The sequence below is a fragment of the Bos taurus genome, chromosome 9 (assembly GCF_002263795.3).
Source record: "Bos taurus isolate L1 Dominette 01449 registration number 42190680 breed Hereford chromosome 9, ARS-UCD2.0, whole genome shotgun sequence".
Classification (NCBI taxonomy): Eukaryota; Metazoa; Chordata; class Mammalia; order Artiodactyla; family Bovidae; genus Bos; species Bos taurus.
The window spans coordinates 61,311,222-61,336,585 of NC_037336.1; the positions used below are offsets into that span (position 1 = coordinate 61,311,222).

A 25,364-nucleotide genomic window follows, 5' to 3' on the forward strand; every position below is an offset into this window, starting at 1 on the left:
GGTTTACACAGGTTAACTGGTTCAGACCAACAGCAACCATCTGGCAGATTCTAAGCACTGTGCTCCAGGTTATGTGGCTTACAACCTGAACAGCATAGAGGGACGTAGCATAGAGCCTAATGCTTGTGCCGTACGCAGCACAACACCCATGTATCAAAAGCACCAGAATCCAAGAGTTTCTTCTAGTTCTACCTAATCCACAGTTCCTTATATTCTTTTGTAGCTGCTGCTGCTGCTGCTAAGTCGCTTCAGTCGTGTCCGACTCTGTGCGACCCTAGAGATGGCAGCTCACCAGGCTCCCCCGTCCCTGGGATTCTCCAGGCAAGAACACTGGAGTGGGTTGCCATTTCCTTCTCCAGTGCATCTTTTGTAGCACTCTTTCCTAACTTGTCTCAAATATCTAGCAAGGTGAGGAAAATATTGTACCAAGCTGTCCTTAAATTGCATGCTATATGGTTAACTAAAGAAGTAAAAAGAAGTAGTGTGGTATGTTGGAAGGAACTCAGGATTAAGTATGAGATTTGGGGTTCTTGTCTTTGTCTTAATACAGCTTTTTAAATTAAAAATATGTTTTTTCAGTAAGTCATGTCTGGTTTTCTAGTTTCTTTTCAACCAAAATTAAAAGGCAGTAATTTATGAGTTTTCTGACTTTAAGGATTTATAAAAGGAACGTGAACACATTCAAAGTCGTATAAAATAAATGTTTTGAGAATCCTATTCAGATCACATGGTTAAGAGCTTTGGAGTCAGGAGAAAGTAAGCTTGAAACCTTCCATGACTAGCTCTCTGAATTTTGTAAACACAGTCTGTGGCCTCTTGGTAGCATATGTCTGCCCTTCGTTATGAATTTGGTCTAGTTTACCAAGGGGTCATGTATTCATTGGCAATAATAAACTGGAATTTCTTTAGAACAGCCTTCTTGAAAGAGCTGAATTCAGAATAAGGCAGGTCTAGGAGATGCTGCAACCATACTATCTTTCTTGAAAGCATTGAGTCTGCTCCGAGAAGCTCAGCAATGCTCATGTGACAGACGGTGGTCTGATGAGGCGTTCTTCCTCATTCTACAGGGCAGGTGCTAGATGTGGCCCCAGACATGGAGGAATTGAGGGCTGAGATTTGTTTATCTTTAGGCCTTGGAAGGTTCAAAAATGACAAAAGAGCCTTCTGTTCCTAGCCTCATCGCAAGGTTTGATTTATTACTCCATCTCTGTTTTAGTTGTTTTTTTAAATATCCAAATAGCAGCTACATGCTTTCTAAAAACTCTGGATTTGATATTTAAAATTTGAAAAAAAAATGTATACACACAGCATAAACATACCTATCATGTACATAACGTGTATGTGCACACACACACCCCAAACACAGAAAAAAGTGTCCATAAGTCTGTTCTCGATAGGAAATTTTTATGGAGATCTTACTTAAGATTTATTATGGAAAATACATGGAAAATTAGGCTCAGTTTAGAGTGGCAGACAGGAAGGCAGGAATTATTTTGAATTTATCCTTATTTACATAGGTCCTAAGTCACTGTTTAAAATAGGAATCTTGTAAAACTAGCTCATGAGAATGTGAAGGGCTAATGTTTATAAAGATATTTGAGTTCCTGTCAGTTGTTGTTCAGTCACTAAGTTGTGTCCAACCCTTTGAGACGCCATGGACTGCAGCATGCCAGGTTTTCCTGTCCTTCACTATCTCCCGGAGTTTGCTCATACTCCTGTCCATTGAGTTGATGATGCCATCCAACCATCTCGTCCTCTGTTGTCTCCTTCTCCTCATGCCCTCAGTCTTTCCCAGCATCAGGGTCTTTTTCAGTGAGTCAGTACTTCCCATCATGTGGCCAATGTATTGGAGCTTCAGCTTCAACATCAGTCTTTCTGATGAATATTCAGGGTTGATTTCCTTTAGGATGGACTGATTGGGATCTCCTTGCTGTCCAAGGGACTCTCAGGGGTCTTCCCCAGCACCACAGTTCAAAAGCATCAATTCTTTGGAGCTCAGCTTTCTTTATAGTCCAACTCTCACATCCATACATGACTGCTGGAAAAACCATAACTTTAACTATATGGACCTTTGTTGGCAAAGTGATGTCCCTGCTTTTTAATACACTGTCTAGGTTTGTCATAGCTTTTCTTCCAAGGAGCAAGCATCTTTTAATTTCATGGCTGCAGTTACCATCTGCAGTGATTTTGGAGTCCAAGACAATAATATCTGTTACTGTTTCCATTGTTTTCCCACTTCCCATGAAGTGATGATACTAGATACCATAATCATAGTTTTTGGAATGTTGAGTTTTAAACTAGCTTTTTGACTCTCCTCTTTAGCTATGTAGATGAATTACTTATTTAAAATTTGCATATTTACATCGTATATTTTTCTTGTGCTTCTCCTACTTGTATATTTGATACAAAAAGGAATGATACATTCATCTTTTTTCCTACTATAAACAATATTGATAAATACTGGGTGGATGCATAATCATCTTTAATATTTTAGGAAGCAGAAAATTCTGTTTTATAATGAATATGATACAGTGGGATGCCTTAACTATTTTGTATGTTTATTTTCCATCTGACATGAAAATGAATGGTAAATGTTGTGTTTGCTTATTTTCTCCTTCCTCTTTACCCCTTCAGTTCTCCTCAATAGCTGACATCCTATTTCTTCTTTCACTGGAAATTGTACCCACAGCCACAAAGGAGAAGCCTAATTTTATGTGGCAGCATGGTTTAAAGGAACTTCTACTCAGAAAGCTGTGATTGATCCATATACTGGTGGGCTGCCATCTATGGGGTAGCACAGAGTTGGACACAACTGAAGCGACTTAGCAGCAGCAGCAGCATAGGATCAGGTCATTAGGTTGGGTTTATAAAATTTTGGTTTGGTTTGGTTTTCAGCTCAGAAGTACAGAACTTTTCATGCATGTTTGCATGCAAAATTTTTAATGGAGGACATACTGCATGAGAGGCATTGTATTAAAGCAACATCCTGATGGAGCTTACTGTCAAGTCTTATATGTAGAGAATTCAATAGGCTATTTTTCTAAGATAAGGGGAAGAATAAGGTACTGTGAGAGCATATCAATGAAGCAGACAGTCTGTGGAGTCAGAACAGGCTTCCCAGAGAAAGTAATTCTGTTTAAAGAGTGGTGGTTAGCCACAGGGGAAGCAAAGATGACGTGAGAGCCTGATCAGTCCAAGAGATGAAAATCATTTAATAACAGCTGAAATATTTCAAAATCTGATGTCATTTCTATAAATTCTTTGTATAATGCATTTCAACTTTCTTCTTTTTTTTTTCCTTTAACATTTATCGAGCACTTTTTATGTGTGCAGTGAGCTCTGGTACTGAACAAAACAAGGACCCTTGTTTTGTTTGCTCAAGGAGCTTACCATCTAATGAAGGGGAACATAAACAGAAGGAAGAAATTATATTCTGAAATAATAAATCACGTGGTATTTCAGGAGTTGACAGAATAAACTCAATTCTCTAAGGAAATGTCATCTGAAATTACTAAAGTCAAGCCTCAGCTCTTCAAGGCCAGTGTGTTGTGCCGAGGGGCCATGGGAGAGATGGGTGAGAGCATTTGCCTGGCGCAGGGCAGCCTCTCCAATGGGTATCACTCTGGGAAAGGAGACGACGTGGAAAAGGTGAAGGAGCCGTAAAGTGGGGTCTAACTTGCTACCCGGAGAGTTGTCCGCCTCCATTTTTCATATACTTTAAGACCAGAAATGGTAAAATGCCTCCCTTAACTTCCTTGTTAGTTGTTTGAAATTAATTTATTATTTTCTTAATATACTCCGTGAAGTTTTTTCCTAACTTTGGTGCTTGGTCTTGAGAGCAGTTACATGGATCTCAACCAGTTTTGTCTTTGATTTTCATGAAATGGAATGAAATAGAAGGAAAAACAGCAAAGTGTACCACGTCAAGATATAAATCGTTTTATGAGATGTGTTTGTGTGTGTGTGTCCATAGTAGGTTGGGATAAGCTGGGTCACACATTTTCCTCCTCTTTGGTGAAACTTGTGTGACTGCAAGTAGAAATTTGACCTGCTAAGTTACCCAGGTTACTGGTGAAGGGTTGCCTCGTAGACCACAGGGTCAGTGGGCAAGACTGAAATGCAGGGAGTCCGGACCCTCATTCTGACTCTACCCCTACAGAACCATATACTTTGGACAAATTGCAGGCTTTCTGTGAACCTCATTGTTTTCAGTCTAAAAAGAGAAAGAGGCCTAGGTGAGCTCTTATGCTCCCTTCTAGCCGAGATTCTGGACTTGGTACTCTTTCTAAAGCACTCGGCTATAAAAAGTGAATTGTCTTAAGGTAAATTAAGCATTTGCACAAACCTGTTATTAATTCAGAGAGGTGGTCCTAGCAGGAGAAACAAGAATGAAGCAAAAGATAATATATGGCTTATTTCCACGTGATCCTACTTTCTGCCAGTACGTGCCTGCTCCTCCCTCTAGAAGGTAAATGATCCACTGCATGTGGACACATCTTGAAATAATGAGCGAAAAGGCCTTCCCAGGTGGTGCTAGTGGTAAAGAACTTGCCTGCCAATGCAGGAGATGTAAGAGACATGGGTTCAATCTCAGGGTCAGGAAGATCCCCTGGAGGAGGACATGGCAACCCACTCCAGTATTCTTGCCTAAAGAATCCCATGGACAGAGGAGCCTGGCAGGCTATAGTCCATGGGATCGCACAGAGTCAACACGACTAAAGTGACTTAGTACACATGCAAAGAGCGTAAAAGCACTTGGCCTAATACCTGTTTAATAGAGCCTAAAAAAATGCTGAGTTGAAAAACTTGAGATTGCAACCCCTAGAACTAGGCAGTTATATGGGCTACTTGTCACAAAAGTGAGGAAGTTGTGAGTATGTGGAGAAACCAATACTGGAAAGTGAGGGGCCCCTCTGGACCCATTTTCTGTTTTCAGTTCTTGGATCTGCATATCTTATAAGTGTTCTCTTACTTCTTTATGAGATGCCAGGGTGACAAAAAGTATCTTCCACATAGCTTTCATCACTGTGTGCAGTAGGGGAACGTCAAGTACAGAAGAATGTTGTAGTCCATCACCTCTGGCACTTGAAGGTGGCTCAGAAAGAGACTCCAAGCATAAAATAAGAGTAACTGAACCCATCTATCCCATCATGTGTGGCTATTTAGGGTCCATTTTCTTCTTGGAGCTCACCTGTTTTCTGAGATCATAATAGTTAAACTGAGCTAAGTGTAGCGAAAGAGTTTATGTTACAAACTCATTTAAAATAGTCAAATAGAGAGCTCTCTGCTTGTAGCAGTTTCTTAATGTCCTGGAGCACAGAACTCTGTGTCTGTTGGAAACACAGTCTTGCAAACAACCCCATTTGGGGCATTGTTAGGCAGGGCTGTTGACACATGAATACATTTCATATGATTATCATAAAATTGTGGTCTGGAAAATGAGCAGCCATGGTGCTGCATCTGAGACTCACATTTATAATAAGCTGTAATAGGGTAAACATTTTAAATGGATATAAGAACAGGCATTACTTGTGATCACAAATGTAAGTTGAAGTGCTTTGGAAGCCCAATTTAACAAAGCAAACAAATTTCCCAGCATTATTAACATAATTGTTCTCTGCTGGATTTTGATTTCTAAAAAGTTATTTAAGGAAAATAAAACAGGGTGGGTGGATGGAGGAGAGGGCAAAAAAAAAAAAAAATAAATCTAAGAATGAGTTACTTTTCCTTTTAATGTCAGATTAAAAATAAAAAATCCCAGAAGTTCACTCTGCCACTTTCCCTAATTTACCAAATTGCTGCCAACCTGTTTAACCCGGAGTTCATATTTCATGGTTAATTTGGGGTTAAATTCAGCTGTTTGCTCTGCAGTCAGCAGACTTTGGATTGGGGCTACATAGCATTCATCTGCTGGGGAAACTCCAGACTCTGCTGTGCGAGTGGTAAAACAGGGACTTACTATCCCCACCCCCACCCTTTCCTGGGGACAGAAGAGGACAAGACTGTGCATTGAACACCATAGTTGGGGGAGCATGACTATACTTTGGCACCAATTAGATGAATGGGATTCTGTTGTTCCTGAAACATTTGAAAAGCAAAAATGAAAGAGAAGTGGTAACACCTGAAGTGTGGTGGCAGGACAGTTAAAGCGGTGGTAATTTGGAGCTTCCAGGCACAGACAGGATCAGGAGGCCATCACCCTTCTTCCGTGGCAGCTGGCAGCTGGCACGCAAAGCACACGATGGAGTGTCTTCAGCTTGTTACTTTCCAACATTCCAGTTATGAATTAAGCCCCCAGACAGGCATCCTTCCTGTATTGTCATTTGGCCAGAGCAGACCCTCAAGTAGCAAGCATGCTTCTGGCACAGTGAAACACCACAGTGGAAGCCACGGGCACTCAGGGTGGCAGGTATCCTGGCCTAAAAGTTGGCAACGGCCCAGGTTGGCACTGGTGGGAGGAGCATTGTCAGAAACTTGCTCAGTGATTTCTGTAGTCGCAGGGCTGAGCTGACTTAGAATTAGAGGGAGGCACACTACTGTGAGGACGTCTTATAACATGATTTAAAAGCATTCCTGCCAAGCATGCCACATACCTGATGTATTATTTTTATTAAGCACCAAGATTGTGCTAGGTACCTGTTAGAGGAAAAGTAAAAAGCCACCTACTTTATATCTTCATACTTAATTCCAGGTAATTTAGTGCTACAGCCCAGAGAATAATTTCCTTCCTAGCAGGCAACCGCAGCCACCTTATTCAGAATAGACTCTGGAGGCTTGAGTGGTGAATGTGCAAAGACAAGTATGCGTGCGTGGGGTAGGGGGAGGATTGTCTGTGTGATTTTGATTTTCGTCCTTTATTCCCACGAGGGGACATTGCCACTGTCCTCATCAGGACCAGATGAGAACAAAAACCTAAGGGAATGTGGGAGTCAAGGAGGGAGGAAACTAAATGAGAACTTGAATCTGGTTCCAAATGTAACCTTCAGGAGTTGTGAATGCTGATCTCCCCAAAATCAGGCAATCAGATCCTTCTAAATGTAGAAATCTTTACATAATCGTATTTTTGTGCATTTTACATACACGCATAATTCTTTGCAAAGATCCCACACCACCCCTCCAAGGTGGGAAAACAAAAGCAGATAAACCAGTTGCCATGACAGAAAAGACTGAAAATCACATGACAGAAATCATGTGAGCCTCCAATCACTGGAGCCTCCTAAAAATTTACCTCTAATTACCACTGAGAACCTTCTCTGTTGTATATTACTCAGCTGAAAAGCACTTTATCTTCATTTCACAGACCTGGCTTAGGACACTGAGAACTTCCTTTGTCTCCTTCTCCACGTCTTCCCCCACCACTTTAGAGATTTTCCTGGTAACTTGTTTCCAGGCCTCTTTTCTCCACACTACTATTAGCCAGCCCGTGGCACTGGAGGCTGGTGAATTTTTTGTCTGTTTGCTCATTTTTGTTTGTTTTTCTCACATGTAGCCTCTGTTTTTTTTATCATATCTATTTTAGAAGATTATATTACAATAAACTTACTGTGACCTAAAGGAATCCACTGTCCCCTGTAGTTTATGGTGATTGCAAAGTATACTCCATTAGCTCTTTGGTTTAGGTGTTCAGTAATTTCTTGATTGGGAGTGAACAGCAATAAAATTTTCCCTTTCCTCCAGCATGTTGAATTTTCTAGATATTTCTAAGAGACAGTATAATGCAGAGCTCCAGATCTCAAAACAGCCCTGAGAGAATGAGCTAAACTTTCTGACCCTTGTTGTTCAGTCACCAAGTTGTGTCTGACTCTGTGACGCCACGGACTGCAGCCTGCCAGACTCCTCTGTCCATGGGATTTCCCAGGCAAGAATACTGGAGCGGTGGGGAGCCAGAGGGCCAGGTTGGAGATTGTACCTCTCGGCCCTTTGGGGTTTTATTTTTGAGGGCTAGGTTTGCCTCTGATGAGAGTACAGTTCGTTCCAGAAAAGACTGGGCTGTGTGTTGATTTCCTAGGAGGTGGGCGTTCGGATAGTTCAGACTGACTTGTGAAACTCAGATGCTGGTTCCAGAGCTCTGTCCCAAGAACACAAAACACAGGTGACCTTGAGCACGTGACTTCTTTTGGGAGTGGAGGTCTCAGGCTCAGGCCTCAACTTTATGAGTACAGTTGTGCTGTTTGGTGTAACGTGAATTCAGAAACCACCCTACAATTTGACGTTCCTTCTGATTCTAGCAGAGGCCTCTGGATGCTCTTCATGTCTGTGTATTTTGAGGCTGGGTGGACAGAGTATATCATCAGGATTCTGTTGTTGCTTCTCACAGTCTTCCCCACTTTCATTTCACATCATTCCAGAGTTTTCTTCTGCCAGCCAGACTTTTTTGTAGTCCCTTCTTCTTTCCCAGTAATTATTTGCTGGTTTCCTTATGGTTTGGAAAATACATAGTGAGTGATTGAAGGGGAAAATGTGTAGTTCTCCACTGAAAATTAACTCTCCGCCCCACCCCATGCCCATCCTGATTTTTTAAAAGGTTTACATTTACAAAAATTCAGATGAAATTTTCAACTTTTCTGAAACCAGCAGGACACACCTGACTTTAATAGTTGTCTTAGCTGAAATTACAGATGTTTTTCTTCAGTTTAACTTAGGAGAAAAAATTATCTGAGGCATTTCATGTTCAACTTCCCCTATAGTGGTTTATTTTTGTCTTCTTCTGCCCATCTGTCTGCTAATAAAATGTAAAATAAAATATGCCTGTGTTGCTAAAAAAAAAATTCTGGACTGGGCCGCCATTTCCTTCTAATGTGCGTAAAGTGCTGACTGCAAAGTCAGGTATTCAAAAACTATTTGTTCTCTCCCTTTCCTTTCCTCATGAAGGAAAAAAATCTGTCAGTAATTTTAAAAGTAGATAACTCCAAATGAAAATAAATATCTTAGTTGCTATACTTCAGAAACTGCTGCTGCTTAGTCACTTTAGTCATGTCCATCTCTGTGCCACCCTGTGGGCTGCAGCCTGCCAGGCTCTTCTGTCCATGGGATTCTCTAGGCAAGAGTACTAGAGTGGGTTGCCACACCATCCTCCAGGAGATCTTCCTGACCCAGGGATTGAACCCGGGTCTCCTGCATTTCAGGCAGATTCTTTACCACTGAGCCACCAGGGAAGCCACAACTATACTCAAATAAAAATTAATTAAAAAAAAAATAGTATCTTGGGTAAGAGTGTTAAATTAGTCTTGAGTGCAAGTTACCAAAGTAATGAATTTGCTTTTTCTGCTGGTTTTATAACCTCAAAGCATGACTGTTCACACTCATAAAAATACATTAATTCATAGAGATAGTGCAGGATGCACTTTAGTACTTGGATATTTCAGAATAAGTGTTTTATTTGATGACCTCCAAGTTTGCTATTAACTCCAAAATAGTGGATTTTATGAAAGATATTTATAGTATGTTTTAGGGGGGAAACAGATTTTTTTTTCTTTTTGAGGAAGGTGTTTAAGGACTGTGACAACTGATAAAGATAATTTATATTAACTGTTTTCAAACTCAACTTTTGAGTAGTTTCTGATATTTCCAGTACTTGGAGCTGATGAAGCAGATTTAAATAAATTCATTGTGAATGTCATTCAGAGAGTATATAGAGATACAAAATAGAACTCTAGGGTTCAGAGCAGTATATTGTCACTCTGTGTTTGTATAATGTTTGTCAGTAGCTCCAGGATTTCTTTCTCAAAGAAGAAGAAATACATTTGTTGAGAAAGCATATATAAAAGCAGAATGCAGCGTGCGTGGCAAAGTTACAGTTACTGTGGTCGGAGAGTCTCAATGAGAGTCTGCCCTGACTTGAGGTACCAACTTGGAAGAATGGAATTCTGGAAAACTTCGTTTGCTCAGATGGGTCCCGTCACCACAGAGCATTATCACTAAACTAAGGAGTTCTTTGTCCCCGAGCTAAAGATTCACAGGCGTCATGGGTCTGTGGACTGCAGTGCCTATTAGTGATGCTAGAGCAAATCAGGCCATTTTAAAACAAGAGTTTATTCTGGAAGATAATCAAAAGGGAAGAATGTCAGCCTTTTCTTTTTTTTTTTTCCTCTCTCTTTCTCTAAGTGGTAAGCAGAACAGGAAGGAAATCTTTACTTATTATGGTAGCGTTTTGGTTTATTGCCACATGCTACATTGATCTAAGCTGGAGGACAGTTCTCATGAGGTCTCATAAAAAGGGCAGAGTTGAATAGTTGGGTTTAAAAATGGGTGAGAGGAAAGAGATAAAGTTATATGTAATCATCCTGCATTACTAAAGAATAAAAAATGACCATTATTGGGTCCAAATCATTAGCAAGTCCTTGGAAAGTAAATGGAGGACTCAATGAAGTAAATTGGATTTAGCATTGACACTTTAGTGATTTTCCTAGCTCAAACATAAGATTCAGTGTATTGTGAACTTTGTTAAGCATGGATATTTAATGACCATTAACATGATTTTAAGTTAGGTGTTTGTTATGCCAGTAGATGGACCATTAATCAAACTCAAATATACTTTATTCATTATTTCCACTGGCTGTGAGAAAGACATCTTAAAAAACAAGCACCTTCAGTTAAGTCTGTCATCATACTTATAACTAGTAATAAAAAGTGTTAGACATGCATATTGCATTTTAGTCTCCTCACATTAATGATCCAGGCAGATCTTGGAGATATTGGTGTTTGGTTCCAGACCACTGAAATAATCACAATAAAGCAAGTCACATGAATTTTTTGGTTGCTTAATGTATATAAAAGTTATGTTGACTCTAAACTATAGTCTATTAAGTGTTCAGTAGGCTTCCCTGATAGCTCAGTTGGTAAAGAATCCCTCTGCAATGCGGGAGATGTGGGTTCGATCCCTAGATTGGGAAGATCCCCTGGAGAAGGGAAAGGCTACTCACTCCAGTATTCTGGCCTGGAAAATTCTGTGGGGTCACAAAGAGTTGGACACGACTGAGTGACTTTCACTGTCACTGAGTGTTCAGTAATAGCATTATGTCCAAAAACATATACGTACCTTAATTTAAAAATACTTTGCTGAAAAATGCTAACCAGCATCTGACAAAACAGTGTTGCTACAAACCTTTAATTTGTTTAAAAAAAAAAGAAAAAAGTGCAGTATCTATGAAGTGAAATAAAGCAAAGTGCAGTAAACTGAGGTATGCCAGTAGCTTGTAAAGCTTTCCTTAGTTTTGTATCATTTTTACTATCCCAAGCATGCACTGAACCCATGATCTACTTATAAATTCTCATCATGCTTGGTACTAAACAGAGCGATATATTGTGCCATAGAGTGTGGCTCTCTGTTTAGTGAACCGTTACCATTACCTCACCTTACCTGGCAGAACTGCCAGTTCCGTGCACATGACCTTTTCCTTTGACTGGTCATGCCCATGGAAAGGTCTTCAGTCCAATAATGGCTTCTCATTTGATCGAGAAATCAGACAAAAGCTTTGCAGCTGTGAAGTACAGCCCATTTTAAAATTAACCTATTGTAAATCCTTAATGATTGAGAAATTCTGCAATTTGCTATGATTTGTGGTTCGTGCTCACGCAACCAGAATAGCAATCAGCAGAGATTGATGCAGGTCAACATGGCGGGCGTTTGGAAAGTGCAGAAAAAAGAAACTTGATAGACATCGTGATTGGTTCAAACCAGCATGTTATGTTCTCCTGCCCTTCATCTGTCACACATCACTTTGCCTCCCACCCACAGGCTCTCCCAAGTGGAATGTAATCCTTGGAAATGACTACTTAAATTACAGTTTATTACACAAGAAGTCAAATCTCTCTCAAGTACAGTCTACCTTTGCCTCCTGTGATACGTTTTCAACCTGGAGGCTAGATTCTGAGGGGAAAGGAAGTCACAGGTGTTTTACTCACAGAGGCCTAGAATTTGAATTTCGATACAACTTGTATCCTTATACAAGTTACTTAAATACTCTGGGCTTCGGTGTCTACATCTGAAACTTCATTAGATTCATGTTCAGATTGTAAAACCTAACCAGTTCAGTTGTTCAGTCATGTCCGACTCTTTGCGACCCCGTGAATTGCAGCGTGCCAAGCTTCCCTGTCCATCACTATTTCCCAGAGCTTGCTGAAACTCATGTCCATCGAGTCGGTGATGCCATCAAACCATCTCATTCTGTCTTCCGTTTCTACTCCTGCCCTCAGTCTTTCCCAGCATCAGGGTCTTTTCCAGTGAGTCAGCTCTTTGGCCAATGTATTGAAGCTTCAACTTCAGCATCAGTTCTTCCAATGAAAATTCAGGACTGATTTCCTTTAGGATGGACTTGTTTGATCTCCTTGCAGTTCACGGGACTCTCAAGAGTCTTCTCCAGCACCGTAGTTCAATAGCATCACTTCTTCGGCACTCAGATTTCTTTATGGTCCAACTCTCACATCCGTACATGACCACTGGAAAAACCATAGCTTTGACTATACAGACCTTTGTTGGTAAAATAATATCTCTGCTTTTTAATATGCTGTCTAAGTTGGTCATAGCTTTTCTTCCAGGGAGCAAGCGTCTTTTGATTTTATGGCTGCAATCACCATCTGCAGTGATTTTGGAGCCCAAGAAAATAAAGTCTGTCACTGTTTCCACTGTTTCCCCATCTATTTGCCATGAAGTGATGGGACAGGTTGCCATGATCTTCGTTTTTTGAATATTGAGTTTTAAGCCAGCTTTTTCACTCTTCTCTTTTACTTTCATCAAGAGGCTCTTTAGTTCCTCTTTGGTTTCTGCCATAGGGGTGATATCATCTGCATATCTGAGCTTATTGATAATTCTCCCTGCAGTCTTGATTCCAGCTTGTGCTTCATCCAGTCCAGCATTTCACATGATGTTCTCTGCATATAAGTTAAATAAGCAGGGTGACAATATATAGCCTTGACATACTTCTTTCCCAATTTGGAACCAGTCCGTTGTTCCATATCTGGTTCTAACCATTGCTTCTTGACTTGCATACAGATTTCTCAGGAGGCAGGTCAGGTGGTCTGGTATTCCCATCTCTTGAAGAATTTTACACAGTTTGTTGTGATCCACACAATCATAGAGCTTTAGTGTAGTCAATGAAGCAGAAGTAGATGTTTTTCTGGAACTCTCTTGCTTTTTCTGTGATCCAGCGGATGTTGGTAATTTGATCTCTGGTTCCTCTGCCTTTTCTGGATCCAGCTTGAACATCTGAAAGTTCTCAGTTCACATACTGTTGAAGCCTCATTTGGAGAATTTTGAGCGTTACTTTGCTACCATGTGAGATGAGTGCAATTGTGCGGTAGTTTGAGCATTCTTCACCATTGCCTTTCTTTGGGATTGGGATGAAAACCTAACAGGGATGGAGTGAAAACCTTTAAGATTAGAATAAAACCTAATAGGGATGCAGTGTTTCTCTGCTTCTTACTGACTGTGAGTCTCTAATCAAATTACTTAACTCCTCTCTGCCTCTGCTTCCCTATCTTTAAAAACAGGGGTGATACTTCCTAGAGTTGTTGTGAGGGTTAAATAAATGAATCCATGTAAAGCACTTGAAAGTACCCCACACCTAGTAAGTATACAGTAATTATTAACCATGGTGGTGGACAGATACTAAACAAATAATTACATAATGATAAACAAAATAGAGGAAAAGTTGTGGGATGCTCTAAGATAATTTATGAGAGCTAGAAAGATAAACAGCAGCTATGTCATTTAGTGCTCTGTAATGGGAAGCCCCTGATAAGGGGGTGACATAATTTGATTTACTTCTTTTTTTAGTTGACCTTTTTTTCTACATTAAAAACAATCTCATGTTTACCATCTTTTATGAAACATAGTTTATTTTAGGAATTTTTCATGAAAAATTATGAAAGTTAAGCATGCATTATGTAGACAGTTCGGACAATACAGCAAAGCACAGAGAAGAAAATAAGTCATACCTAACTCCAGCATCTACTAACAATCACTAAGGCAATGGCACCCCACTCCAGTACTCTTGCTTGGAAAATCCCATGGATGGAGGAGCCTGGTAGGCTGTAGTCCATAGGGTCGCTAAGAGTCAGACACAACTGAGCGACTTCCCTTTCACTTTTCACTTTCATGCATTGGAGAAGGAAATGGCAACCCACTCCAGTGTTCTTGCTTGGAGAATCCCAGGGATGGGGGAGCCTGGTGGGCTTCCGTCTATGGGGTCACACAGAGTCGGACACGACTGAAGCGACTTAGCAGCAGCAGCAGCTACATGCTGTTTTATCTGCCCAGTTATTTTATATGAAGATTTATTGTATTTTGAATAGTAACTGTAACTAACTCTAATTTTATGAAGAGGTAGTAATCTGTAGTTTAGTGGTGATGTCATACCCTGGACTTGTCTGCAGTGGGGTAAATAAGACTGAGTTCTAGCTGCTTTCTTTTTGTTGGCTACTTTGAATAGCCAATTGGCTACTATTCGCTGAACTCCAGATTGGAGGGCTTGAAGACCCTGCTATTCAAGAGAGAGAGACTTCCTGTTACTATGTTTCTAATTTAGCAAATGTGAGGTGTGTTATTTACCCAGTAGTTCTTCATTATAAAAGTACAAACACAAATTGATTTTAATGGAGGAACTTTTTTTTTTTAAGTGGTTAAGTGTAGCATATTTTTAGGAAGGGTACAAGAGTTTTATTTCCTCTGATAGATGGATGCACTTTCTTTTTTTTTTTTTTTTTTCTTTTTAAAAAAAAAAAAACCGTAAGTCCCCGCGCCTCCGCAGCGCCTGTGGCGCTGCCCTGGCGGTGGAGCCGGGGGATGTGCCCGGCGCTCCACCTGCCACGGCTACGGCCATCCTCCGACTAAGCCAGCCTGGATGCACTTTCTAAAAGCAATATATCAAGGCCCTACTATAAGGTAGTAGTTCTAAAAGATTGTCTAATGATTCAGATTTAAGCTGATTGTCTTGTTCTGACATCACAAGGAAAACTTTTATAATTCCATTTCGATTTCTTTGTTGTTTTATTTTCTCTGCCTTCATTTATAAGTATTAGATACCAAAGTTGCATACATGGAAATAAGATCTCTGATTTCATCTCCTTGAAATATATTTTAAAAATTCACCTTCTGTTACACTACAGAGTTAGAGCTTGAGTAGAGTTTTAAGTGCAGAAAAGAAACAGTGGTCAACTTAGTTTAGCTCCAGATAGCAGTTCACAAAAGATGGGGTGGAAACATCTAAGTATGAACGTATATTCATATTCATATTATTCTCTCTAATGTGAATATCTCACTGTTACTCTTTTTCTCTCTCACACTCACTCCTCTTTCCCCCCTACCTCTCTTTTTCTCAGTAATTTTAAATTCTGACCAAAGCAAGGGATGTGTGTAAATACTTTTTTAGCATAGTCTGGACTACTGAAGAATAAATTTTTTCTTATAAAATCCTGGTAGAGGATGACTTTAGAGCTGACCGATTCATGGCTGACTCTAGAGCTGAGGAAAAGAAAATAAAAGATGAGACTGGAGTGGTACTTGTGTTGCCAGGGACTAAACACTAAAACTACGTAAGTAAGTAAAAGTGGACAGCAGCCAACTCGACAGAGTTCCCAGTGGCCAAAACCGGAACAATTTGAGCAAGAAAATGAAGTGAAAATAGTTTATGATAAGCCAAAGAATAGAATAAATATCCATGAGCTCTTACTGATGCAAATAAATAAATGAGGGAGAAGAGCAAATCTTCTTTACAGAAGACATCCAGATAATAAATGTATAAGGAATGGAGAAAGTAGAAAATTCCGTTAGAATACCACAGTCATAATTGCCATAGGCATGATTCATGGATGAATGCTACAATTAATGAGTGAAACTTTTAAGAAGAAAAGGGATATTTGTATAGCCTCAAAGTCTCTCTCCTAGGAAATGTATTGATTTCTGTGATACTTTTAATAAATGTCCACATATTCTTAGATACCCTTCCTTCAAGCAAGTGGCTGAATTCCCTTATCTTTGTTCAGGGCTAGACACAGTGCCTCATAACTAATAGAGTATGCTAGCTTTACAGTAAAGAAACCTGGCTGGTACCTTCTTCACCAGGTGATCAGGGTTTACATCACCAGTAAGGAATCATGTTGTGACCCCATGGACTATGGCCCACCAGACTCCTCCATCCATGGAATTTTCCAGGCAAAGAATACTAGAGTGGGTTGCTATTTCCTACTCCAGGGGATCTTCCCAACCCAGGGATCGAACCTGCGTCTCTTGCATCTCCTGCGTTGGTGGGTGGATTTTTTTTTTAGTATTGCACCTCTTGGGAAGCCCAAGATCTTATCTATCCCCTAGATATTATGTAATGAGAAGGGTACATCATCTCTCTGGCATTCTTTCCCAAAATGTATAACCTCAGTCTGATCATGAGAAAACATCAGAAAATCACAGACTGAGGAACATTTTACAAAATATCTAGCTAGCAGTCTTCAAGTGTGTCACGAAGGGTCTGAGAAGCTGTCATAGGTCAGAAGAGACTAAGCAGACGTGACAGTACAATGCAGCTGCCTGGACTGGATCCTGGAGCAGATAAAGACATAAGTGGAAAAAATGATGAAGTCTGAATCAAGTTTAGCCGATTGTGTTGTATCATTGTTAACTTCTCAGAGTTGATAACTGTTCTGTGATATACAAAACATGAACATTAGAAGAAGCAGGGTGATGGGAATCCTGGAACTCTTGATACAATCTTTACAACCTTTCTGTAGATCTAAAATTATTTCAGAATTAAAAGTTAAAACCCAGCTTACTGGTGTCTTCTCAATCTAAGGATATTTGTTATTTTGTAGTGTCTCTAGAGCAATTAGTTCAGAGAAATCCCTCTCCCCTTTGTAGTCTCTCTAGAAAAGGAAGATGAGCTCTTGATAACAAAACAGCTCTCACAGAGCAGGGACAGTAAATTTTAAAGGCTTGCGCTCCACCATTAGAGACAGAAACTCATCTGTCTGCTCTGTGCAGGTTGGTTCAGCCAACACCGATGGTTTGCCTTTTGTGACTTGGTACCATAGCCAGCATTTAGGTTACAAAAAGTATTCTATTAAAAAATAGAGGTGTAATTTACATGCAATACAATGCATAAATTTTGCTAAACAATTTGATGAGTTTTGAAAAAATATATTAATCTGTGTAACAACTACCCTAATGATGCTCTACAACATTTCCAACACACTTAAAATTTCCTACATGCTACTATTATGCTGTCAGTCCCCTTACCACTTGGATCTGTACTCCAGGCAACCATTATTCTTATTTATATCAGTTTAGATTTGTTTTGTCTGTTCTTGAAATTTGTATAAAGGAGTCACACAGTATATATTCCTTTGTGTCAGCTCTTTTTGCTCAGCATAATGTTTTTGAGATTAAACTATGTTGCATCTTTAAAAAAAGAAAAAAATACAGAGAAGAACAGCTGTGGTTCTGTCTTCTTCTGTCTTGGGCCCTTTGTTCCATTGACCTGCTAATCTCAAATCTTCAGAGGTACTAGATCTGGTTTCGTCTGACTATCTCTTAACACCAGATTATTGGTAGATTTAAATGGTATCAAAAGCGTGGTACTCAATAAGATGGACAAGAAGAAAGCAAAAAAAATATTTTCTTCAGTATAAAATACACTGTATTTTTTCCCCCCACCAAAAAACCCCCAATAAATCTCATTAATCCAATGTAATTATGGGTACAGATGTAAAATCTTGATTTATAAATATTTTATTCTTATTACTTGCAGCCTCTCATTAACTCAAAACAGGGTAGCAGAGCTGATTATAAAAGGCCTAACCAGATCCTGTTTTAGTAAATAATAATGTATGATTGGCTGAGGATGATTATTGTCATAGTAACCAATTAGAATTTAGATACTAAAATTAAACTCCTTCCCTGTATGCCAGTCATTCTTCTGATCTGACCATTAGTGAAAACTGTCTTTGTACACATATGGGATGTATTGTGTTTATCAGTTAGATATATTTTATTACCTGACCAAATGAGTACAGTGTGTCTGTTTTGGGAATATTATTGGTGTGGTGAATGAACAGCAATGTAGTTGTTTTTGAACATGGAAATACATTTAGGTTGGCATAGTGGCAGGTGCCTGCATTTTCTGGAAAGCCTTGTTTCCCAGAGTGTTAATGTGGACAGATACAAACAGATACTTAATAATACAGCCCAACCGCTATAGTCAGACTGAGCAACACATAATTTATAGCAAATCAGATGCTAGGAACACAAGAATGATAAGCTATGTGATAAAGATGTACTGTGATCAGCAGTGAGTAAAAGTACAGACTGCACATTGATAACAAGCCATTCTTGTAAATGTGTATGATATAATTTTCTTGACAAGTGCTTTCAAAGTATATCTTTTCATGTCATCTTGGTTTCTTTAGTGAATTTGCTTAGCTTGTTTTTCTTAAAGTTTACAAGTAATGTTTCATTTCCTGACTTTATATTCAATTAAGAATTCTACTGGTGGGCTACTGTGTGTCGGACACTTTGATTTGTTATTGCTCCAGTGTCCCGGTGCCTTAGAAGCTCCATTGCCCATTTAAGAAATTAGAAAAGGAAGAATCTGAAAGGTTTAGCAACCTACCTGTTAGAGCCTACTTCTGGTGTAATGTAAGTGGTTCCTGTACCCGAGTAAGTTGCCTAGGTTGGATAGAGATCATGTATCAAAAATAAAAGGAGGTAGATCCCTCGGAAGGGAGGGAGGGGAGTTGAGATTAGAATAATGAATATTTGAGGATGAATTTTCAAGTTTATTAAGTAGAACATCATTTTCTTGGGTAGGTCTGGTTCCAGTACACTGAAATGTGTTGGTCCTGTCAGACTTGTTGAAAATGCAAGTAGTCCAATCAGCTGTAATACTGAAGGAAGGGAAAAGGACTACAATTTGAAAGTTTTTATGAAAACATGCACTGCCTATTCTGTGAATTGACAGCATCTTTAAAAAATTTGCTTCTCTTTATATTCCTAGGTGGTAGTGAATACGTGGGTAGAAAAGGGAGAGCCTTTCAAATAATGCTAATGAAGTTAACTGATTGCAATCTTCCATATTGTGAGGAAAAGTTGTTAGCTGTGAAAGATGAGGACAGAATTAAAATATTACTATGACTGGCATTTGATTTGAAAACTGCAAAGATAAGCTTAGATTCCTATTTATGAAAACCATCCTCACAGCCCGATGAAGTATCTTTTAAAAGCCTCTACAGTTGCCATGGATACTTGTTAGCTTTGATAGAGTAAGTTGTAATCCATATTCAATCATCTGAGGTGAAGTAGCCAAAAAAATCCACCACCTAATATCAAAAGCAGCTTCATCTCTAAATTCCTACTGTTTTGGAGATGAAAAGGGTAAATAAACAGCCTAAAGATGAGCTTTTTGGTTAATTATCACTGCTTAAAAAGCAAAATATTTAGGATGCACATTGCCTGAATCAGATCCTAATGTCTCCTCTCTTGTGTGTAACTTTTTATCTTAACCAGTAAAGGGGATCTCTTAGGTTCTGACATAGGAATGTAGATGGCAGGACCTTTCTGAAAGTTTTTGGAACCTTTGCAGATACTCAGTTTCTGAAAGCCAGAGGGACACAGACAGTATTGGAGGCACTGGTCCCTGTGGTAACATTTGCACCTGGCTCAGGAGTGGCTGGTTTCTGCATAGCTTCCTTTAACTGCTGTATATTGGCAGCCGTTTTCACTCCTATTTATAAGATGTCAGATTAATCGGCAAGTGTGCAGGGGAGTGAGTACCGCATCCTTGGGCTTGATTAGACGCTTCAGGTGACAAAGAGCTCCATGTGACGGGCCACCGAGGTGTTTTTGGCATCCCCTCATGCATCTGTCACATAATGGAGGCAAGAGCCTGTCAAATGACTTAAATATTTTCGTCAATTCTCTTTTAAAACAGGTGACAAAAGAGCTAAAACAGTATGACAACAAAATTATAGAATGCAAATTCGAGAACAACAGCTGGGTCTTTATGAGACAGAGAACAGATAAAAGTTTTCCTAATGCCTACAACACTGCCATGGGTGAGTATGACAGCCTCCCAGTGGATGGTACATGAAACCCCCCAAAAGAGGTAAGGTGTTAGAACGAACCTCTTTCACGGTTCAGCTCAGAGGGGAGAAGGTCATCCAGACTGAAGAGGGCTTGTGGCAGGTCTGTGCCTGTGACTCCAGTCCTCTTTAAACCTGTGGGCTCCTGCCAGGTGCTCAGGGGAGCAGTTTAAAGGGCAAGAAGGTGAGCTGTGGACAAGGTGAATTTGTTGAACAACAACCATAACAAAAACCACGGTAATTGCAGATCTGTTCAAAACGCTAAAAACCATCGTTTGCCAGATGGTAAAAGACAGAATTAGCAGGGGAGAATGTAATTTCCAGCTCCTAAAATAGCTTTACAAACAATGGAGAACAAAGTCAATGAAAAGCTTAAAAAAAAAAAATGTAGAATTTGGTATGCTATCTTCAGGATGTGCTCTGGGTACAGTGTGATTGCTTTGGGAATTCAGAGTAGTAAGCTTGTTTCATGAGGAGCAGCATGCATTAATTATTTTTATAAGGTAAACTACTACTTCAGGCAACTCTGGATTGAGCTTTTAGTGGAATTGGAAAAAAACCAAACAAACCAAGATTAAAGGTTAGTGGGATTGTGAACTTTAAGAGTGCTCAGTCAGTGAAGGTGCCGATGGTGGGATGATAAGCTTAAGAGATAATAAAGAAATTGACAGTTTGAGTTTTACAGCTTAAAAGTTACTTTTATACATTCAAAAGATTCTTGTTAGAACTATTTGTGTTCAGACAGGATGAGTTAATTTCAAAAAAGAGGAGTAATTAAGCCCATGTCTTTTTTTCTAAAACCGAGTAGGTAAATACAGTTTTGATCACATAAGAAAAGGTGTTTATTTAATAGTCATTTTGTTATAATACCTTACTTCAAACAAGCTACTAAAATAAAGGAAAATATGCTTTCCCAGCTACAACAGAGCCTTAGTGTGCTGTGTTACCCACGTGCCAGTGTGCACGTCTCTCTGAGAGAGAGAAAGGTTGGAGGACACAGGGTGTGTTTTCTTTAGAAACTGTATTAACATGGACTGGAGTGGGATGCATTGCACGAGATCAATATGCAATACAAACTGTTTGGAAGGATCGAAAACTGTGGTGAAGACAGGCTTAAACCCAACTACTTAAACATTTTGTTCTAGAATTAATAGTGAAGAGTAACCACTAGAGGGACTTCCCTGGGGGTCCAGTGCTTCCAGTGCAGGGGACGTGGGATACATCCCTGGTCTGGGAACTAAGATCCCACAAGCCACATGGCTCTGCCGAGAAATGAAAAGCCACCAGCAATGCCCTCATTTCAGGGGTGGGGGAGAGAGGAGCAGTTTAATTCGCAGCAGGTCACCACGTCGGCAAGATGGAACGTTCTAGCCTGTTGGGATGGAAACCTCTCCTGTCTTCATCTCCCTGGGGCAAGTCAGCTCCCTTCATGAACCCTCACACGAGACACGTGTCTCCCTTTCTCCACAGCTGTGTGCAACAGTATCTCCAACCCTGTCACCAAGGAGATGCTCTTCGAGTTCATTGACAGATGTGCAGCAGCTTCTCAAGGACAGAAGCGAAAGCATCATCCAGACCCAGACACAGAGCTCATGCCTCCACCACCTCCCAAAAGACCTTTGACCTAAAGACCTGCCTCTGACTTCAGGACTGAGAGGAAAGATGAGTGAGAAAAAATGCTGTTGTCCCATTTTTTGCAACCAGAGAAATTAAAAAAAAAAAAGAGTGTGGCTTGATGTTGATATACATTTGACTTAAAAAAAAAAAGTATTGTAGCCAGTCTGTAAATATTTGGTGTTTTTGTTTCCTCAGTGCTACAATACATCATGGACTTAAACATTTTATTTATATATGATAAATTCAGCCTTACCTTGTGGAATCTGAAGATTGAAATATCTCAAGGTTTAAATGAGATCAAAATCAATGAAAAAGAGGCCTTGTTTATATATGGATAACTTTTGCTTTAATTTATAAAGTTAGCAATCTGGAACTGTGAGTGCATAGAACATTGTCTTTTTTAGAAGTTATATTTCAACTATGATAGATTTTCCTTTTAAAACATTTAGGCAGTGGCATTAAACATTCTTGCTATTATTTATCATGGATTTCCTACATCTCTGAAATTCTGATATTCAAAACCAAATGACAAAGTTGTTAAATATTGTACTGTATTAAACAACTTGGTCTGGTTTATATCATTTTAAGTTGTTTTGGAACTGTAAAAGTAAAAAAGTGAAGCTCCATCTTGTGAATGTCATTCTTTCTAAAGGAAGTGTATCTAGTCTGTGGTTTGAACTACAGTATCAGACATACCCAGTCTGTCCACTCTGGCAGTGGTCTTGAGTCACTTCATAAAACGTGGAGATACACCGCCCAGTCCCTGTGTGGTGTTCTTCTGGGAGGCTTTTTTAATGCCAGGGCTACTTCTCCCCTACCTTGGTGGTATCGGCGCATTGTAAATTACATTAAAACACACAACTCACTGTGATGATGGGAGTGATATCAGGTATATACACAATGTTGTATTAGTTCCTTTACACAAAACTGCAAAGGAAATGCCAGCTGACTCCTTTGATTAGAAGGTAACATCAGTGGAAGAGAATGCTGTCCCTGGAAAATGCTCTCCCACTGCTAGATAAATGCAGAGGCAAAGACTAGACATCTGTAGGAACTAAACATGAAGGAAGCCAAGACATTTATTTTCAAAGCCAGAATTTTCTCTCATCTTCTATTCTGGGAATGCTATTTCGGTTGTACATCTGAATTTTAACACATTTACTGATAGATAATGGATTTAAAGAGTGGCTAATTTGTCACGTGCCATTGTTGAGAAACTGTGTTCTGATTGGTTTGTCAAGGAACTCTTGAGAATTAGCTTACTGGAGGCCAATGTATTTATTTTTAGGGTACAGGTTTTAAGTATGTGTATTTAAAACAAATTTTCATTATCTGAATTTTATATATGTAAATGCATATATATGTGAGTATAGGCAGCAGTGTACATTCTTCTACTAAGACAGGGAGACATGAAAATCCAAACGAGTCACCTAGTAGATTGAGTATCTGATAGGATTTCTATATGAAACAGCACAGATTAACCAAAAGTGTATTTCTATTCATTTGAGTTTTAATGTTTTTAAACAAAGTTTTCTCCTGCAGTGCTTTTCTATATGAAATACTGGAGTCATGCTTGGGCTTCTCCCTTTATTGTTCCCAAGTTATGTAATGTGAATTTATTCAAAATGCCATTGTAGTGTTTGTTTCCTAGAGTACTTTTGTGTGTTTGAGTGCTACAGGGATAAAAACATCTGATTGCTGCTGCAACTGTTGAAAGGTGGAAATTGGTCAAGATTTCATGGTGTCTTGTACAAAATGGATCTGAAAAGCCTATGCAACTCCTGATAGTCTGACACCTGCTTCACCAGGATTAGTGGCTCTTTTCACACAGTGTGATGCTTTCTTCCAAGCTCGTGTAAAGGCAGAAGCCTTTTGCTGATGAGAGAGCAAGCCTTTGTCAGCGGTCTTTAATGGAGTTAAAATGTTTATGGTAATTGTAACCTTTTAAATGAGTTACGTGAAAAGAGCATCTCATCTTCAGTACACTCAGATATTTTCTCTTTGCCTTTGTGCATTTTCCAGGACTTAATTTTCTTAATTTATCTCTCCCTTTCAGTTGTAGTGATGTATAGTAAGTAGATCCCATTTACCCCTGAACACATTACCATCCTTAGTGTCATAAAAAGTCATCCAGAAAATAATCGGGGTGGAAGTCTGGAGGCACAGTTTGGGACGTCATGAAGGAAATACTTCTGTCTCAGCCCACTTCCTAATAACTGTTTTCTGACGCTGAAGTTATGTAGACAAGAATAAGAAAACTTTACTTTCCTTTGTTATCACAGATAAAAGATTTTGCTCTGTGTTTGCAAAAGATGTGGAAGACTTGACTGCCTGGCTGGTTACATTTGCTTTCCGTGAAATGCTCAGAAAATGTCAGGACATTCCTTCTCTAATTGTGTGTCAGTCCATATTGTAATAAAACTACTGATTTAAAATAACAGAAAGTGTATCTTCTTTGTTTTACTGCTGATGCTTTTGTGTCCCTTTTGTTGCTTTTATCAGATCCTCTCAACCATGCCCCTCAACATCCACCTAGTTTTGTTGCATTCTTGAGATTAGCATAAAAACTTGGAAAATCCTCTATTTTTCTTCCTGAGAAACCACGAAACTTGAAAATTATGCATCAAATGCTTCCAGGTAGGAAAAACTAATGCGTTAGAGAAAATCTTGGGCTAGACCCAGAGACCAAGTCTAGGCTCCGCCTCCTTTGGATTTCTGTCCACTCTAGGACTCATTTCTCCCCATCTATAAAGATGATCAAAAAGAACCTTCTCAGGTCTAACATGATTCTTGTGTAAAAGCCAGTGTTTTGTGACTATCCTGTATTCACGATAATAGCAATATCACCCTTGTGGAATATTCACCAAACCCCAAACACAACCACTTTGTTCAGGGAGATACCATCTCAACTTCATTTTGCAGTTGAGAAAGCTTTGACCCAAGGTTACATAGCTAGTGAGTTGTAAGCTGAGAACCAAACATAGGTCTTTCACCTCCTTCACCTAATTTGTTGTTTAGTTGCTCAGTGGTGTCCAGCTCTTTGCAACCCCATGGACTGCAGCACACCAGGCTCTGCTGTCCTGATTGATGGTGTAGTAAGTACTTGCCGAAAGGCTCTGGTACAGCTCTTGTGGGGAGGGCTGCTTTCGTGCCAGGGTCCCAAACTGTTTAAGTTGTTTCTTCAGCGCTAACAGGTAATAGGTTATGAGCACCTCTCTCCAAAGTAAGATGAAGTTGGGAGCAGAAAAGTAAATATATTTTTAGGAACTTACTAAGTCACATTTAAACAGTGTTTAAATGTGAGTGACACAGAGGCAGGAGTTTAATAATCCTCATTAAGATGCTTAATTCCAAAGATGCAATTAAGAGGAAATCAGTGATTAAGTCACACACTGGGCCAGTGTTTTCCGACTGTCACATAGTTTGCTGTCAGCTCTGACACTTTGGCAGGTCCAGTATCAGCCTTGGTGAACCCAGATGTGCCAGTCTTCTCCCCAGACTCAGCTGTCAGGTGACCGCTGGGCCTTCCAGGCTTCTAAGACCATTTCACATTTCAAAAAAAATCGCTGCACAGATCTGGCGTTGCCAACTGTTTTGCCATGAAAGGATATTTACAAAAAAGTGTTGCTGTTGTTCCATAAAGTAAAGGGAATCTTAATTCCCAAAAAGCAAGTAGGACATAA

The 25,364-nt window shown here is 39.6% G+C and overlaps 1 protein-coding gene across 4 annotated transcripts in view; it reads left to right on the top strand.

The window, feature by feature from the left end:
• RNGTT (RNA guanylyltransferase and 5'-phosphatase) overlaps positions 1–24,125 on the top strand; it is a 233,244-nt gene extending 209,119 nt beyond the window's left edge. For 2 of the 4 annotated variants that reach the window (XM_005210890.5, XM_059889633.1), the window contains 2 exons: positions 19,914–20,037; positions 21,535–24,125. In XM_005210890.5, the coding sequence (XP_005210947.1) occupies positions 19,914–20,037; positions 21,535–21,692 (282 nt within the window). In that variant the 3' untranslated portion in view covers positions 21,693–24,125. The other 2 variants (NM_001046085.2, XM_059889631.1) reach the window with 2 other exon arrangements.
• Positions 24,126–25,364: the final 1,239 nt, after the last annotated feature.